Genomic DNA, 19,231 nt, shown 5'->3' with positions numbered 1-19,231 from the left:
ACTTTCTCTTGGTTGTTGCCCGGCCTGAAAGCTGCACAGAATTGTTGTCTTAAGTCTGCCCAAGTTGCAAAATGATTCTTTGCAAACTGGCTGTACCATTTGTCTGCTAAGTCATCCAAGGTGGATGGAAAAAGTACCAGATAAGCATCTTCCCTGTTAAGACCACATCCTCTACAGAGAGATACGAACCTCCGTGTATGGTCGTTCGCATCTTTCGAGGAGAGTCCTTTGAAGGTGGGGAACTTGATGTTTACCTTGGCCAACACGCTAGCCAACGCCTCCATGGCCCCTTGTTGTAGCAGAATAGGAGAGAGCTTTACTCGAGAAGGTGATCTGGAAGATGTGGAACCGGATGAAGGAATGGGGGATGGCGTATGTGGAGGTAAGGTTGATGAGGTTAATGGACTTCTACTAGATACCATCGGGCGTCTTCTGTTATAGTGCTTCAGAGGGCTCAGTAGTGCGCTTTGACGCTCAACTGACCGCCTTGTATGTGTCATGCAGTGAACAGTGAACAACACAGGTCTAACACAGAACAAGTGAGGATAGTGGCGGTGGTGACCTGGCCATGATGTCCACTAGACCACCCTGCCACGTGTCTCTTCCCAAGTGTGAACCGACCAGACCAAAGACCAAAGACCAACTGACCAAAGCCCAACTGTAAACTACTATCGTGTGAAAGTGAAAGTGACACTGTAGCAGGCTACAGTAATCCATCATATTCACTAAGACGTAAGAGCATAAGCTCAATAACAACCAAGTGAATCCTACTTCATACCTTACACCTCACTTGGAAGTAAGAGAATCATCTCATAACAACCAAGAGGCACTAAGTGGACTTATTCTATGCAACCAAATGAATCCTACTTCATACCTTAAACCTCACTTGAAAGTAAGAGAATCATCTCATAACAACCAAGAGGCACTAAGTGGACCTATTCTATGTCTATATGGAGGTAAGAACATTTGTTCATGACAACCAAAAGACCCTACATGTATGTGTATATGTTCCAAAATGTATGAACTAACACTATTATTTGTGCACATATTATAGCTATGATAGATTTTAACCATCAAACACTATGGGAGAATGTTTCTGTTACCGCACAACATTACCGCATAAGAGGAGAGAGAGAGAGCTTCAAGAAAGAGAGAGTTGTATGGTGCAGACCCGCCGGTGCGTTTCCCAAATTTTCTGCGAGCATTACCGCAATAATAACCGCCCAGATTAACGCAGCAGGTAAAGAGAATCCACATGGCCCATTCCTCTCCCACTTTTCCCTTTTTATAAATCCTATTCTATTTTGTTACTTTTCAGAAATTGGTACCCCCTTTTTGCATGGAGTGTAAGAAATCCCATTCTCATTGGGATTTTTAGTACCTCTCTTCTCTTTGCTTGCCTCATCTATTGGTATGATTCTCCTACTCTACTCATTTATACTCCATGAAATTCTATATAAAAAAATATTTTGTTTCCACCTCAAAATCTTATGTGAACTATGCATTCATATGGAAATGGCAAGCGAACGATGATCAAAATTGTATTGTCTTGCGTTCATAAACAAATAGCCCTTTTGTATAGCATAAGTAGAGAAAGAAGTCAAAATCTAAAAGATATTTATTAATTTTCATCCTCCAAGAGATCTCTACAAGTGCTTACATCCATGTCCAACCCCATGGTAGCTAAATCAACAAATAAATCTATTGATTCATCCTCTACAGCCTCTCCTATTGAATCATCATCATCCTCTCCATCCTCGTCCTCCTCCTCACTATGGTTGGTTATTGGGAATGGTTGGTTCTCCTCGACCTCAACTACATCATCGTCATTGGTGTCTTCTTGAGATGGTATGGTGGGATTTGCCAAAGTCTCTATGTTTGTATCTGCAAAGATAGATCTGCTCCGTGGTGTGACTGGAATAACATACCATAGTCGTCTTCGATCCATACAAGGCACATAAAACACCTGTAGGTCATCATAGAGCAAACAACAACATGAATGTAGTTTTGTATGTATCATATAATGTTTTAGTGAGTTGCACATGGACTTTACCTAATCACAACTACTAGGTTGCACCAAGTTATCGGTCTTCCCGCGATGAAATTGCCCGGAGTCTACCATATAGAGTCCATTCTCATGTCTCTTAACCTCACCCGCAAACCATCGGTAGTCAAAGAGATATTTGTGAAATGTTCTGAAATCCACTTTGATTATCCTCTCTATTGTTCCACATTCCCTCACCTCTTGTGTTGTCGTGTCAAAGTTGCCCATAACTCCACTATCGTGAGTGGTTCGACGCTCATCTATCTTGCGGGTTCGAAAATGACGTCCTTCGGACCACATAGAGTTGAATGTGAAGGCTTGCAAAAACCAATCGAGAGAGAGAGAGAGAGAGAGAGAGAGAGAGAGAGAGAGAGAGAGAGAGAGAGAGAGAGAGAGAGAGAGAGAGAGAGAGAGAGAGAGAGAGGTGACACACACACACACACACACACACACACACACACACACTCGCACACACAAGCTAAACACATTGAGTATATTACCCTTGGTAGACATCCTCGCGCGTACTCCCATTCTTTAGGGCTTATTTGTTCTCCTTGTGCCTTGACCTTGGTCATGGCATTGTGTATCCACCCAAATGGAATTAGATCAGGGTATTTGGCAAGCTCTTTAGGAAAGGGAGGTGCTCGCCTACCGCCATGCGACCTCTTCCATGCTTCCCTCTCCCTTTCTCTCGTTGTACGCACCTCCACATACATATCCACCCATTTGCCCATGATGGGACCATTGAGTAGACAATGGTTGTTGACTATGGCTTGAAATTCCCTATCCAAAATCAAGAGAGAACCTTTCCCACTTGGAATGTTTGCGTGTTTTTTTGGATCCTCTTCCTCCGTCTTTAAACGAGGCAATGATGGGTCTATTGTGAAAAGATATTGAGAGACATACACAAAAGCCTCTTGTACAATCCAACCCTCTGCCATGCTTGCCTGAATTACACATGTACATGAAACCATTAGTGATTAAAGTAACCAATAAAAATCATTGTGAATACAATCCAATCCTAATAAGGTTTAAGGCTTAAGATCGATGAATACCTCTGGTTGTGATCATAGCCTTACAAAGTCTTTCAAGGTCTTTAGGAACCTCTCAAGAAAGAACATCCACCTGGAGTGAACCACACCACAAATGGCTATCTCCTCAACAAGATGGAGCAATAGGTGAACTTGGCTAACAAGGATAGAACGTGGGAATGCATCCTCAATAGCACAAGTTGCTTCAATCGCTAGAAATCGAGCTGTTGGAATGGCTAAAACTTCGATTTCTTTGGAACTCACAAACCTGTAACCAAAAAACCCTTCATAATCTTCATTGTAAAGTTATTCTTCAAAGTAAAGTTTAGGAGGGAGGATCAAATTTTCTATACCTGACAACTTCTCCCACCTTGAATATTGCAGTCTTTACCTTCATGTCTGCAAATCCACTAATGCTAATTGGAAGCACAAACTATTGCACAAACAAAAAGACTTTTTAGTATCCAGAACCCTAAACCACATACACACACACTCACACTCACACACACACACACACACACACACACACAGACACACACACACAGACACACACACACACACACACACACACACACACACACACACACACACACACACACACACACACACACACACACACACACACACACACACACACACACACACACAGACACATTACCTGAAGAATCTTGTGCCAATCATGGGATTTGAGCCCATACAGTTGTGTGGATCCTCCTTTCTTAGTTTTAGTGAAGGCACCCTTGAGCGAACGCATATAACCTGTTGTAGTACGGATGGATGCAATGACTTGTTTCATCCGCTCTTGATCCACCCTTGATAGAATCCAAGGTGCCTTTGGAAGAACCATCTTCCCCCGAGGCCCCATGCGAGGTGTGGCCGAATGAGGGAGCCTCCTTATGGCCCTCATGTCCTCTCTAGCCCCCAATGAATCTTTCTTGCCTACTATGTGTTCCCATATAGCTTGCCCAACATTTTTGAACACATGCATTGGATCCAATAGGTGTTGGATTTTTAATGAAGCCCAATAGGGTATATAGTGATAAGAAAATAGAGTACCTAAACATACCCCTAGGTGGATCATTGGGAGGAGGCAATGTGTTGTGATGCTCGTTCCAATGTCTTGCCCAATCGGCCATGGTCCAATGGAGTGGATCCATCCCATTGCACGATGGAGCATAATATGGATGTGTGGGCGGCAAGAAGCGATAGTTATTTGGGTAGATCACCTTACCAAGTAGAGTGGGTCTCTCTGTCACGAGTGAGGGTCCACAAGTTGGGCATGCCCTATGTCCAGATGTCGATAGTCCTACAAAAACAAAAGACATAACCGCATATAAGTGACCAATGCAAAGACATTAAAGAGCGTCACAAAGTATAAGCTTACCAGAAATCTCTCTAAGCCCGGGGTAATCATGCATGGTCCACATGAGAATGCACTTGATCATTGTGCGCCGATCACGAAGTGGTCTTAATACATCAAAAACATCTATGCCGTTCCATAGATCTTGAAGCTCTTCAATCAAAGGTGCTAAATATACATCTATGTTCTTCACCTTGTGTTTTCCTGGGACTAGAAGAGAGAGCAAAATGTTTCCCTTCTTGGTTGACTCCCATGGTGGAATGTTGTAGTTCACAACAACCACTGGCCAAGTACTCCATGAGGTAGACCGATGCCCAAATGGGTTTACCCCATCACTAGCCAGACCAAGCCTCAAGTGACGAGGCTCTTCTCTAAACTCCGGCCATGTCTGCTCAATGTGTTGCCATGCCGGCGAGTCAGCCGGCACTCTCACAACCAAATCGATGGAGCGATTTGTCATATGCCATGTAAGAAGCTCGCTTGTTCCTTTGGTGCTGAACATGTGCTTGATGCGGGGAATGAGGGGGAAATGACGAAGAACCTTGCGAGGTATTGTGGTTCCTTGCATTCCCTCTTTGTACCTTGATTCTCCACACTCGGGGCAAGAATCAAGCCCTACATGTTCATTGCGGAATAGCACGCAATCATTGACACATGCATGTATGCGATCATAGTCCATCCCAAGCCCTGTCACCACCTGTCGTGCCTTCCTTCAATTTTCTGGAAGATGATTGCCTTTAGGCATCATCTTGCCTAATAGCCTATGACATAATTAAAGAACACTCGTTATTGCATATAACCACGAAAAAAACTCACAACTAACACTTATTACACTTAAACGTACCTCAATAGTGCATCGACTCCTGCATTGCTCTATCCAAACATTGCTTGAATATTCAAGATCTCAAGAGACGCTCGTAATATGGAGTAGGAGCATTCCTCATAAAGAGCGATGTGTGCTGCCTCTAGCAATGAATCTTTGGTTTTTTGGGCAGCTTCTTCACATGCACACTCAGGCTCACACTCATTCACCGCCTCACGTGCAAGAAGATCCGCAACCATATTGTGCAAATGATCTTCCTCCACCTCCATGTGGGGCGGGGTGGTGGGGAGATCCCCATATGTGGTGGATGTAGGATGCGCATGCGCTCATGTGGACCCACCCACATCGGACGGCGGGTGTGACCCCCCTCCCATGACTGCTTCCTGGCGCAATCGCTCTTCCGTCCTCCTCCCGCCTCCGCCCCCGATCACACTCCAATGGGAAGCGACATCAATGGATGCCAAAACCCTCGGATCGCTAGTTTCCATTCGAGCGCGTTTTCTCGGATCGTCCCATAGCCCATAATAATCCACGTGAGTCAAGCATATACACCGAAGCCGTGCAATTGCACGCTTACATCGCGTACATGGGCGTGGTAATCGCTCGCTCAACCATCGAGTTCGTTCCGCGCCAACCGACGGACCCACGCCATCCCAATCGTCTTGCACACACGACCACACACTAAATAAGAAAAAATTAAATAAGAAAAAGAAAAATCAAGAATGTTGGTACTGACATGACTGAAACTCATTAAAGATAGAGGGGAGGTGGGTACAAGAGGTCATGCAGTCGGCGTAACCTTAATGTCTCATCAGAGATTTTCGCGGTAATACTGGCGGTAATACCGGTGGTAACAGGCGCGGGAATACTCGCGGTAAAATCCCAAGAAAATTTTTTTATATAAAGGGGGCACCTGCGTGCCCCGCGAAATTGAATGCCAAAAATTCAAAAACGACCTCCTCTTCTGCGCAGGCCTGTTTCCCTCTCCATCTCCAAGCTCTCTCTCCTTCTTCCTCTCCATCTCCAACCTCTATTACTCTCTTTATCTCCATCCCCACCATATCCAAGCGATAGAGGTCACGAATGTAAGTGCTCAAACTCTCTCTCTTTCTTCTTGTTCTTCTATACACACACACACACAAACACATACACACATACATGCATGCACACATAATGCATACACATTGCGCACACACACATGCACTAACATGCACACACACGCACACACACACACACACAATTTTGTGCACAATCACACACTAATGCTTGCATTAGTGTGTGCATGCATTATACACACACTAATGCTTGCATTAGGGTGTGCTTGTGCGTGACTTAGTGTGTAAACACACTAATGCATGCACAAGCACACACTAATGCAAGCATTAGTGTGTGCGCATTAGTTAGTTTTTACACACTATTTTGTGCACAAATTACACACTAATGCCGCACTAGTTAGTTTTTACACACTATTTTGTGCACAAATTACACACTAATGCCCGTATTAGTGTGTGCATGCATTATAAACACACGTATTAGTTAGTTTTCACACACTAATTTGTGCCCAAGCATACACTAATGCAAGTGTTAGTGTGTGCATACCTCTCAGTACACACTAATGCTTGCATTAGTGTGTGCTTGTGCACTAATTAGTGTGTGCAAACACACTAATTTATGCACAATCACACACTATTTTAGGCACAATGCATGCATTATACACACACAATGTGTGTGTGTGTGTGTGTGTATAATGCATGCATTGTGCCTAAAATAGTGTGTGATTGTGCACAAATTAGTGTGTTTGCACACACTAATTTGTGCACAATCACACACTAATGCAAGCATTAGTATGTGCATGCATTAGTGTGTTTCCACACACTAATTTGTGCCCAAGCACACACTAATGCAAGCGTTAGTGTGTGCATACCTCTCTAGCACACACTAATGCTTGCATTAGTGTGTGCTTGTGCACTAATTAGTGTGTTTTCACACACTATTTTAGGCACAATGCATGCATTATACACACACACACACACACACACACACACTAATGCAAGAATTAGTGTGTGCATACATTAGTGTGTTTCCACACACTAATTTGTGCCCAAGCATACACTAATGCAAGCGTTAGTGTGTGCATACCTCTCTAGCACACACTAATGCTTGCATTAGTGTGTGCTTGTGCACTAATTAGTGTGTTTTCACACACTATTTTAGGCACAATGCATGCATTATACACACACACACACACACATGCACTAATGCTTGCATTAGTGTGTGATTGTGCACAAATTAGTGTGTTTGCACACACTAATTTGTGCACAATCACACACTAATGCAAGCATTAATGTGTGCATACCTCTCTAGCACACACCAATGCTCACAATAGTGTGTGCTTGCGATCGCACCATCGAGTTATCCGTCACCTACACCACCTAGCGGTTCGGGCTCGGGCCAGCACTCTTCGGGTGGCCAGCGCTCTTCCCGTAGTGGTGGCTCACGCTCTCGTCGAGGTAGTGGCTCGTGCTGCTTTGGTGGTGGAGGAGGCAATGCTATAGCCCAGGGCCAGCTGGAGGACGAGAGAGCGGCAGGTGCTAGGGCGCACACTCGGCAGGTGGAGGCGAGGGCGCAGCAAACGACCACGCATTACGGATCGGGCGGAAAAGCAGCATGGAAAGATAAATTTGTGAGTGTGCGTATTTTCATTTGCATTGATTTAATTTGTGGTAATAAGGTTAGGTTTGTGATATTTTTTAATTGATATACAACAAAATATTACTATGACTCGTCCAAGCCGAGAGATCCAGAGATACAGAGAGAGCCACTCCGAATATTAGACATGGTGCTGGCTGTATGAAAACAACAAAATCAATCGCGAAGAATTTGAAAATGCATGTCGTACACTACAGCCTGTAAGTGTGAACTTTTTTTTAAAAAATCATTGCATGCAGCTTTATGTATCCATTTGTATTAATTAAAGGTTTTGTTGTTTTTTTCTTTTCCAGAGTCAAGGAGTCCCTCGAGAGGTCCCAGGATCCGAGTAGCTCAATCCTCCAAGTGTTTTTGGGTCCGCGCGTCTTCTTTTCGCCACATTTATATAGCCCCTATGTATCGCCTATTTGGGCAATTTTGTAGTATCCAATATAATTAAACACTTGATTTTGGCCCAAAGTCTTCTTTTGGCCACAGTTGTATAACCGCCATGCATTGCCTATTTGGACAATTTTGTAATGAACAGTTTCTCCAATATAATTAAACATTTGATTTTGGTCCAAAGTTTTGGTATAATGAAATTGTTGTTTTTTTATTTATTAAATGTATAGGAAAAAAAGGCAAATGACCATTTGGATGGGTCCTACCAAGGACCATCCAAATGGTCATCTGCTTGTTTTTAAAAAAATACTCGCGTGTGCGGTAATGGTCGCGGTAATACTGGCGGTAAATACGGCGGAAATAAACGCGAAAATATAGCCGGGCCGATTACCGCGTGCATTGCTGAAGAACCATTACCGCGAAGATTGACTCCAGCATTACCGCTCCCGAGATTTTTTGACTTGAACTTTTCCTTTGTTTTTGTGCGTCTATCTGAGCGGTAATTATGTGCTCCAAATGTTATAGTGAAATATCACTTTTAGTATCTATTCTAAAACAAATAGAGCTCAGAGTATAGCTTCTAATGTTTAGAGTTATACATTCACACTATAGCTAGAAAAGTAGCCTCTAATGCGTACAAATTATTTATTTATCTATTCTTAAACAAGTAGAGCTAAAGTATAGTCTCTATTGCTTAAAGCAATTTATTTAAACTTAGCAATAGAGTTAAAGAATAACTTCTATTATTAAGAATTATAGCTTATTCAAATCTATATAATTCAAACAACTCAACCCTTTCTATGTCGGAGGTAACCTGACACTTTGGTGAAGGGAATTGTAGCTAAAACACGCAAATTTGGGCTTTATATACTACTACTATATCGATCGAAAACATATAGATCGATTTCATCTATCGATCGAAAGCGTATCGATCGATTAAGCAATAAAACGTTTTTTTTAATAAAACAAGCTGACGTGGCAGCGAATAATACGCATGAATAAATCTTTAGAACGTATTAATCGACCGTTATTCACGAATAAAACGAATGTCGAATAACAAATCATGCAACCTAGGGGGTGAAAGCATGTTAATGTCACATTTTTTCATGTCCCGGACAATGCTAGCTAGCACAATTTTGACATATGCTAACTAGTACAATAACATGAGCTACATCTCCAAGATCTATGGCGTACGTATGATATATCAGTAGAAAGCTCTTGAAACAAAGAATCCAAATGCACAACCTCTAACAAATTGTGATATTATTTATAAAAATTTTACCATATGCCCACCTTTTTTAAGATGTGCTAACTAGCATAAAAAGTGTGACAGGTTAACATGCTCTCTCTCTCTCACACACACACACACACACACACACACACACACACACACACATATATATATATATATATATATATATATATATATATATAGAGAGAGAGAGAGAGAGAGAGAGAGAGAGAGAGAGAGAGAGAGAGATGGTTGTGGAGGCTGGCCCTATCAAAGGAGCTAATGAGCAGTGGCACACAAGAGGTACACCAATCTGCGCGCGCGCGCACACACACACACACACACACAGAGGTACACCAATCTGCGCACACACACACACACACACACACACACACACACACACACACACACACACAGCGCTATGGAGTCTAGGAAGTGACACAAAGCCTACACCAACACCTACATAGTCGATCAACTTCCCCTTTACCCATATCATAAAAGAGGAGAGAGAGAGAGAGAGAGAGATGGTTGTGGACGTTGGACCTTCTAAAGGAGCTAATGAGCAGTGAGTACACAAGAAGTAAAACAATCTGCATAAACGAGAGAACAAGAGAGAGAGAGAGAGAGAGCAGATTGTAAATTATTGTAATATAAAGAGCAAGTTTTCCCAAAAAAAAAAGAAAAAGAGAGAGAGAGAGAGATAGCTTGCTCTTTATATTACAATAATTTACAATCTGCTGTCACACTGACAGCTTTTGTATGATCCATACCACTTTGTCTCTGAAGGATTGATCTGTTAAAGAGAGAGCATCTTCCATCATCCTATCTCTAATAACAAACATGGGAACTGTATGATTGAGAGAGAGAGAGAGAGAGAGAGAGAGAGAGAGGCTATGGAGTCTAGGAAGTAACACATAGCCTACAACAACACCTACATAGTCGATCAACTTCCCCTTTACTCACATCATAAAGGTTCCATGTTTGAGTTTTTGAAACATTTATAAAAAAAGACTTTTTAAAACCTAACAATCATTTTAAATTACTAAAAGATTTCTATTTTACCTTTACAACCTTACTTGAAAATATGTGTTTTCATGCACAAAAATCGGCAATACCAATGTGGTGTTAAGGACACTCGTTGTTGCACCACCAAACCATGCTATGAATCCACAGTTCCATTTTGTTTAATGATCATTGAAGAATTCATTAACCATCAGATGCTGGCCATCATAGTTTTGTTGCAACATACCACCATACAAGCTCGAATAAGAAATTATTAAGAGTAGTGGGCACCCATGGAGTGCAAGATGAGTAAGTTTAAGGACATGTGGATACCTTACTATAGGCAAGTAAGATCCTAAGTAAAAGAGAGAAGGAAGTCATGTTGTGGGGTTTTGCATGAGGGAGAAGAAGCAACGCGGAAGAAGAAGCACTGATATCCCATTTGAAGGGTTCTTGTTGTGTTTCGTTTGATGCTAATGGGTTTGTACCGTGTATTGTGATTCGGGAGTACTAGTGAAATTGTTGATTAACTATATGATTCAGACATCTCAAATCTATATTTATTCTCTTAATCTCTCACTTACATATTTATTAGTTTGTTATCTGGATTGAAGTTGTATAAGATAGTGATTGAGTTTTATAGTTAGAAATAGGGAAAGGTAGTAGAGGTCTCTCTCTCTCTCTCTCTCTCTCTCTCTAAACCTAGGTAATTTAGGGTAATCACACCTAGTTATTTTCTAAATTTAATCAATATTGATGGAAGATGAGAAAACCTACAAAATCTAGTGCAATAAAAGTTTTGATTAGCAATTGGTTAGATAAGGGTTTATTTCGAGCAGAGCTCTCTCTCTCTCTCTCTCTCTCTCTCTCTCTCTCTCTCTCTCTCTCTGTGGATAGTTTCCTACGGCGTTAAAAAAAATTCTTCTTCTCTCTCTAGTGTTCACGAAAAATGTGTCAACTTAATATCGTGCCGTTTTCAATTTCCAAAATGCCGGAAAAGGAGAAATTCCACCGCTAAAAGGAGAAAAATAGTGTAAAAAGTAACCTAATTTTCTAAAATTTCCTTTTCGCAAAGGAATTTTTTATGTTTGGAAAAACGATTTTTCCCGAACACTGTAGACTCTCTCTCTCTCTCTCTCTCTCTCTCAACCTTATAAATTATGTCATGTCCCTTTCGTCACAAACGGAACCATCAGCTGCAGTCGCCCGCCACGCCCAAAGCGTACGAATTCTGCATTTAATCCAAATTCAAGACTGCAGATTGCTACCGAACGTGGTGAATCTCCTTAGTGAAGTGCGCTGCAAGCTAGCCAGCAACATATGCATGCAGAGCATCCGCATTGGCTTCTGCAGAGAAAGCAATATCGACCCATTGCTCTCAATTATACGTCGTTGCAGAAGATTAGGGATCGTCCGCTACGTAATCATCCCTAGCTGCAGCAGTTCACCTCTTCCGTGCCCGACTGCTGCATTCTAGTGGCGCTACTGCTTCCGGGAATTATTAGCTGCGTATATTTATATGACTTTACATGATCATTTTACATATCATCAATCCTCAGATGCAGCTCGTTGATCTTGTCTGATCACGTCGTAGTGCAGAGACATCCCACGCCATTGATGCAGATATGAAGCTCTATGGCGGGTTTGGCAGATCAGGGTTTTATAGCGGTGCAGAAACAGCATCTGCGCCTCCATACAGATCAAGTTTAACTCTTGACGATGATCATGGCGGGAGTACTAGCTTCTACGATGCCATCCCTGACTTATATCCAGGCGGGGGTGCTGGAGCATACTCTGCAGCGGCTTGCAGCTGGATCACAACGTCGTCGACCTGGTCGCCCGTGTCTCTATACTCCGCAAACTGCAATCTTGCGTACAGTACAAATACTCTGGTAAACTTTGCTCATCCTACGATTAATTCCTCATTAATCTCGAAAATCAGGCCTTGGCTGAATTATCGGATTGAGTATCAAGGGTAATCCATTATTCTACGTGGAAGACGTGGGTTAAGTGGAAGTTGTAATCTCGATAGCGCAACGATAAACATAAACACTTGTGAGCGAGAACCAATGTGGAAATGGATCAAATAGTCTATATTAATTATCTTGAAGGATCATGCAGCTATATGATTAAACAGAGCGCTCGTTTTGTTGCAGGCCAGTGAAAGGATAAGATCGGAGAGGCGGGCGTTAAGAGAGATGGAGATTAACGAAGATAGTAAACTGACTGATCACAAATCGATGCAGCAGAAGAATATCGAGAAGCCCAAAGCTCGATTGATGGATGAGGTGGAAGCTAGAGTTAACGCAATGGATCATATTGCAAAGCGATCTTCAATGCAACTGGCTGCAGCGTCTATGGAGGAGGAGAGTTGCAGTACTTTTCCTGAAGCAGGGGCTCTGGCGCGTAATAATAATAGGTCCTCAACGGCGTTAATCAATGCCCACGCTAATGAGAATGCGGGGCAGGCTGTGCATGAGGAAGATCGCCGAACTGCAGGTGAATCAGAGCATGGGCCCTTAGTTGGCTGCCAGCTTGCGCCCAACAAGTCGAAGAAACGCGCCACACGCCATGCCCCTGCTGTCATTGCTCATCTTGAAGAGTACTCTCTCTCTGTCCCTCTCCCTCTCTCTCTCTGATCAATGTATGTCCCTCCATGGGTGCGTGTGTGTGTGCGCCTATGTATCTGAGAGAGAGAGAGAGAGAGAGAGAGAGAGAGAGAGAGAGAGAGAGAGAGAGAGAGAGAGAGAGAGAGAGACGCTATGTCCCTCCTCTGTGTACATCGACCATTTGCGTTATTGTAGGCAAGCAGCAATATAGGCCTTGCACACTCGTATTATTTGCTTTGCTTCTCGCACATTAATCACAATAAGAAGGCATGCAATTAGAGACCGGAAAATTCTTAAACACGAACTTGGACATGCAGTCTATTCCAAGAGTGCCCAAACCCAAACGAGGCACAGAGGTTGCAATTAAGCGGACGCTTGGGACTGACAGTTGAGCAAGTCAGATATTGGTTTCAGAACCGTCGAACGCAGCTCAAAGTAAGATCATGGCTTCCCCATATACTCGTGATTTGACAGGTTTTTGCTATGAGGAATTAATGTGCATTCTTATCCACGTTGTCAAATTTCGTCAGTCTGAAAACAGCAGGCGTGAGAATACTCTCATGAAAGATGAAAATGATCGTCTGAGAGCAGAGAACCTCATGCTTCGACATGCCATGGAGAATGCAATGTGTCCTTGCTGTGGTGGCCCTGTCTCCATGCAGAAGTCCTTTGAACTGCAGCAAATTAAGCTCAACAATGCAAGCATGAAGGACCAGGTTTGTCTCTCAAATAAAATGACTTCTGAGTTCTGGTTGCATTAAAATGTCAGAGAGAATGCATGGATAAACTCTGCATATTTGAACATGGTGCATGCAGATGTGAACATGCATCTTTGAACATGTAAGATGTGTAAATATGCATATCTGAACATGTTAGATAGGAATAGATGCATATGCTTCATATGTAATATGTAATATGTATACGAGCAAGGTTACACATTCATATACACATGCACAACTTTACACACATAATCGCACAACATTGTTATCGACTGACTCATTGTCTGCACCACGAGACTTTAGTCTCGTAGTGTTGCAAGATTGAGTTGCTCTTTGAAGATCTCTGAGAGTTACATCTTACGATTAGCCCTTCACAGCTCCATGTAGCTGGGTTACATCTAATGCACAGCTCTTTGATGCAGCTGGAGAGATACTATGGCCTTGGCAGCACGCTTCTTTCAGACAAGCGGGCAGCTACTGGTGGCATCAGTTCACTAAATCGCCATGCATCGACGTCAGTAGGCGGTGATTATGAAATACAAATTGGTGGTAACCTTGGAGTATTTCAGAAAAGCAGACGCCACAATGCACAAAAGCATCTACTACCCGTAACTTCTGACGAACTGATGGTAATTGAAAAGGACATGATAGCTGAGCTTGCCCTAGTTGCATTGGAAGAGTTAATCACAATGACATGCAGCAATGAGCCCTTGTGGGCCATCTCCCCTAGCACTCACAAGGAGGTATTGAACTTTGATGAGTACCTTCGTCAGTTTCCTAGAGGGATTGGTCCATTGCGGGATGGGTACCAGTCTGAAGCTTCTCGAGAGACGAGTATGGTCACAGCTGATGCACACTTTGTCGTGGAGTCTTTCCTAAATGCGGTAAGTTGATTGCCGACTAATTACCTTACTGATAAACAAGCTTTGTGTAATCAAGAAGAATCTGCTTCGATAGTCTGATCTTCATGGCAAAATGTCAGAAACGCTGGATGGAGCTGTTTCCTTGCATTGTTACCAAAGCTGACATGGGAGAAATCATTTCTTCTGGCAGCCCAATTACCCGAGATGGTGCCCTCCAGCTGGTATGCAATGTTCTATGCATATCTTAGCCTTGACAGCATGAGTTGTGTATGGAAAACACACTGCAAAAATGTGTATGTGCAGAAGCAGTTTGTGTATGCAATATGTCAGGAAAAACATAACTCATATTGGTTTGTGTCTTAACATGCAGATGTTTGCTGAGATCCAAGTGCCTTCCCCAGTTGTACCAACTTGCCAAGTCTACTTCCTTCGCTTCTGTAAGATGGTAAGCGGGGGTACTTGGGCTGTGGTCGACGTTTCTGTCGACAACCTGCGAGGAGATTCGCCATCAACAGCACACAAATGTCGGAAAAGGCCATCGGGTTGCCTGATCCAGCAGCTACCTGATGGATTGTCAAAGGTGAGTCACTCTCAAAGGCAAATTCTAATGTATGCTAGAAAAGTAACAATACAGCAGTACAAACCAGGTACTATTCCAAGCAGAAAATGTCATTCTAACAATCTTTTCTCAGATAACTTGGATGGAACACTTTGAATTTGATAATAGCATTCATCAGCATCCGTTTAGACCATTGGTGATCAGTGGTATAGCTTTCAGTGCTCAAAGATGGTTAGCAACCTTGAAGAGGCAGTGTGCATGGCATGCTATTCTTATAGCCAACAGCTTGTCAAGCAGAGGTGAGAAGCACTAAAAGGTTCAATAGGAGGTGTAGCAATTCAGCTACCTGCATGGTATGTGCACATAATGTGCGTGATGTGTGGAACCCAGCTTACAATGTGTTTATATGAATGCAGGGCTTGGAAGTGAAGAAGCAGGTAAAGTAGCACTCCTGAAGTTGGGGCAGAGCATGACAAAGCAACTCTGCTGCAATGTGAGCTCCTCATTGGGGTGGGTTACTCTGACAGGAAATTTCAAAGGCAAAACTGAGGAAAGAGTAATGACGAGAGAAAGTGCTCCTCTTATGAGCCCCTATAACACTTTCAGCATGATCCTCAGTGCCGCGTCATCCTTCTGGTTGCCTGTTCTACCGCATGTCGTGTTTGAGTTTCTGTCCAACCCTGATAGACGCAAAGAGGCAAGTAAAACGGCGTTTCGAGTTTGCATATTGTGGTGGTTTATAATGGAAGCCGTAGAATGCATGTTAAAAGACCATATTCGCTGAAGAACCCTCTTTAACATATCTGGTAACCTGCGGCATCTTCAAAATGGTCATACAAGCTTAAGACATGCCTACATACTGCATTCCTGCTTTTGATAACCTCTTACTGGATATAGTTTTCTTCTTTTTTCGTATACCATAAGCTTAGGGCTTGTGTGTGTTTTGATAACTTTCATGTGTTGTGCAGTGGGATATTCTGTCACTTAATGGATCTGTGGAAGAGCTTGTTAGCGTCTCCAAAGGCCAAGATTGTGGAAACTATGTCTCACTATTGAGGGTAACACACTTAACCTCAGCTGTGGAAACTTAATCAAGATAGAATTACTTCTAGCTCATGAGCTAGAAAGCCATGAAGTTGTTGTACAAGCACAAGCTGCATGCTGTTAATCTAACTTGACAAAAAACTAAGTGTACCTGTGCGCATAATTTTGGAGGAGAAACCATAACGGGCTTAACTACTGAAACTGATGGAAATATGCAACAAGCAGAATGTAGGAATACTACTATCCGTTTTGTTGATGCTATATATGTGCATTTTCTTCACTCAAAAGAGAATCACCAACCAACTCTTTCTTTGTTTCAGCCAAAGCTGGGCGATAGCAAAATGCTCATTCTCCAGGATTGTTGCACTGACGCTTTGAGTTCAACATTTGTATATGCACCTGTCGACATGATCGCTATGAATGAATTAATGAGAGCAGAAAACTCATTTTACCAGGGCAAGCCAATCATTCCTTCTGGTTTTGTCATTATGCCTGATGGCAGGACAGATGAAGAAATCACTTCAAAAGACGAGGCCAGGAACATGAGCAATACAGGGGGGTCGCTGGTAACGGTGGTGTTTCAGCTTCTTGTCAGCCGTAGAGAACAATCAAAGATGGATCTGGAGCCTATCAAGATGATGAATACTCTGGTCTGCAACACGGCGCAGAGCATCAAGGATGGGATGAAGCTCAATGAGCTAAGCAATCAGGAGGAGGCACAAAGCTCTAAAACCCCCTCATTAAACAAGCTTTAGTAGCACAAGTTACAATTGAAATGCTCTCATTTCTGTAGAAAATGCTCAGCAGGAGAATACTCCAAGCTGAGTGGCAGTTTTGCAAGTTCCCAAAGAATATTTTACGGAAAACATTAAACGGTTCTATGTATCACCATTCCACAGCATATAGAAAACATGCTAAAAGGAAACCTAATTATTTAAGCATAGCCACATTATAGGGGTGTTAACACCTGTAAGCTACCAATGACATCTTTCGAAACTCTCTCATGAAAGGTACCATAGCTAGAAATGGAATTTGTACAGGCTTATACACACAAAAAGTTAACAATAGATCGGAACTATACACAAGCTACCAATAAATTCCCTCAAGTTTCAGACCAGATGACTATACCCACAATTACCAAGAGCACCTTCTTGTTCCCAAGATGGACTTCAAAACATGCTTTTGTCCACTTTTTTAATGCTTCTGTTACGCTTGTTGTCTTTTATTTAGTGTAGATCATGGCTACTTCATGTGATTGGTTTTGTTATTATGTCTTTTCAGTATCATCATTTCTTAGTGAGGACAAATTAATAGCTGACATAATGACAAGTAATAATAATAATGGAAAATGACGAGTCAGTACTTCTCTTGTGCGAGGGTGATCAGCCTTCATGGGTGCTCAACAGAATTGTATTTTACAACCTTGATGCACTTATGCCAGAGCCAGAAGACGACCCAAAACAATAAGAATAACCCCAATAGCCCAATAGTACAGCCCTTGCCAAGAAAATTCACCAACTCAACCTTGGTAACTATGGCCTACCAGATGTTCTTGGCGGCTACTGCAGGCCTTGGTTTCCCGAGTTAGGGCTGTGTGTTTTACATTCTTCTTTTGCCCACCCATTTTCCTCGCAAACTACCTACTAGTCACCAGCTAGCTAGTCACAACAGCCCGCCTATAAAGGGTCTTTACACACTGGCAGTGGCAGCAGTGCTCGAAAAAAACCTAGGTTTAGTGTAATCCCACCTACAAATTTTAAATTTACCTCTAAATTTTATTTTTGAAGGTGAGAAAACCTACAAAATTTTGAAAAAATTAGTGTAATTTGGCGTAAAAACCTTCAAATTTTGAAATTTACCTCTAAATTTTATTTTCAAAGGTGAGAAAATCTACAAAATTTTGAAAAACTTAGTGTAATTTGGTGTAAAAACCTTCAAATTTTGTCAATTTACCTTAGTTGTTTCACATATGTAGGTTTGCCAAGTTTTTGGAAAAAAGTTTTTTTCGAGCACTAACCAGCACACCAATTTTGACGCTTGTACAAAAAAAGGCTGCCCCTTTTTGGTGGTGGGGGGCCAGAAAAATACTTTTTCCCTAACCGGTAAAAATAAGGACAAATTTGAAATTCTCCCAGGTGTAAGGTCAAAATTTAATGCTTTTTTCGGTAATTACAACCCACTAGCCATCGACCATAGACCTTGTGGCCACCAACTATCGGCCATTGACCATTATCCATAGTCCACTTGCCAACGACCATGTATCTACCTCCCGGACAATATATTGTGGCAAAAAAGAATCTTTTGGTGAGTGATTTTTCTCATGCACGATGGCTTCTCCTCATAACGGGGCCTTACAATGTGTGTTTCTGGAAGAGAAATTACAAGGGTAAATCAAGCTCCATAACACATTTACCACTCAGTTCAAAGTTTTGGCTATGCCTCAATGGGCGCAATGCTTGGTGGAATACCTCTCAAGACAAACCTTTTGAAAATTTACAGCAAGCGAAGACAAATAAATTTTAATAGAGGCTCAAGATTATACTCTTATTTAAGGCCTCATATATATACAAGGTAAGGAACAACAAACCTCGTTTATGTGTTAGTGATGATGAATATATTCGTATCTTAAAACACGCGTATGTAGGGCTAGTTATAAGATAAAATATTTCAACTGACACCACCTCTATGATGGGTGGTATTTGGTGGCCTAGTCAGTTTTTGGATGCTAAAGAGTATGTTAAATAATGTGATGCTTGGTAGAGGGCAAAGATGTCGTAAAAACGAGATCATATTCCATTGAGACCAATGATGGTGGCCAAGGTTTTTGCCAAATGGAACATAGATTTTGTAAGACCC

At 42.2% G+C, this 19,231-nt stretch overlaps 1 protein-coding gene across 1 annotated transcript; it reads left to right on the top strand.

Moving 5' to 3' along the window:
* The first annotated feature begins 11,881 nt into the window (after window positions 1-11,881).
* Window positions 11,882-17,527, top strand: LOC147442025 (homeobox-leucine zipper protein PROTODERMAL FACTOR 2-like). Its single transcript, XM_086529566.1, has 11 exons — window positions 11,882-12,473; window positions 12,738-13,183; window positions 13,508-13,625; window positions 13,721-13,906; window positions 14,332-14,793; window positions 14,892-14,993; window positions 15,143-15,352; window positions 15,465-15,630; window positions 15,748-16,028; window positions 16,300-16,389; window positions 16,696-17,527. The coding sequence occupies exons 1-11, from the start codon at window positions 12,207-12,209 to the stop codon at window positions 17,128-17,130; spliced, it is 2,763 nt and encodes a 920-aa protein (XP_086385692.1). The 5' UTR covers window positions 11,882-12,206; the 3' UTR covers window positions 17,131-17,527.
* The last annotated feature ends 1,704 nt before the right edge of the window (window positions 17,528-19,231 follow it).

The sequence above is a fragment of the Adiantum capillus-veneris genome, chromosome 14 (genome assembly GCF_014529385.1).
Source record: "Adiantum capillus-veneris isolate H3 chromosome 14, ASM1452938v2, whole genome shotgun sequence".
NCBI classification, from domain to species: Eukaryota; Viridiplantae; Streptophyta; class Polypodiopsida; order Polypodiales; family Pteridaceae; genus Adiantum; species Adiantum capillus-veneris.
Note: the sequence above shows the minus strand (reverse complement) of the source record. Positions and strands in the feature narration are given on the sequence as shown.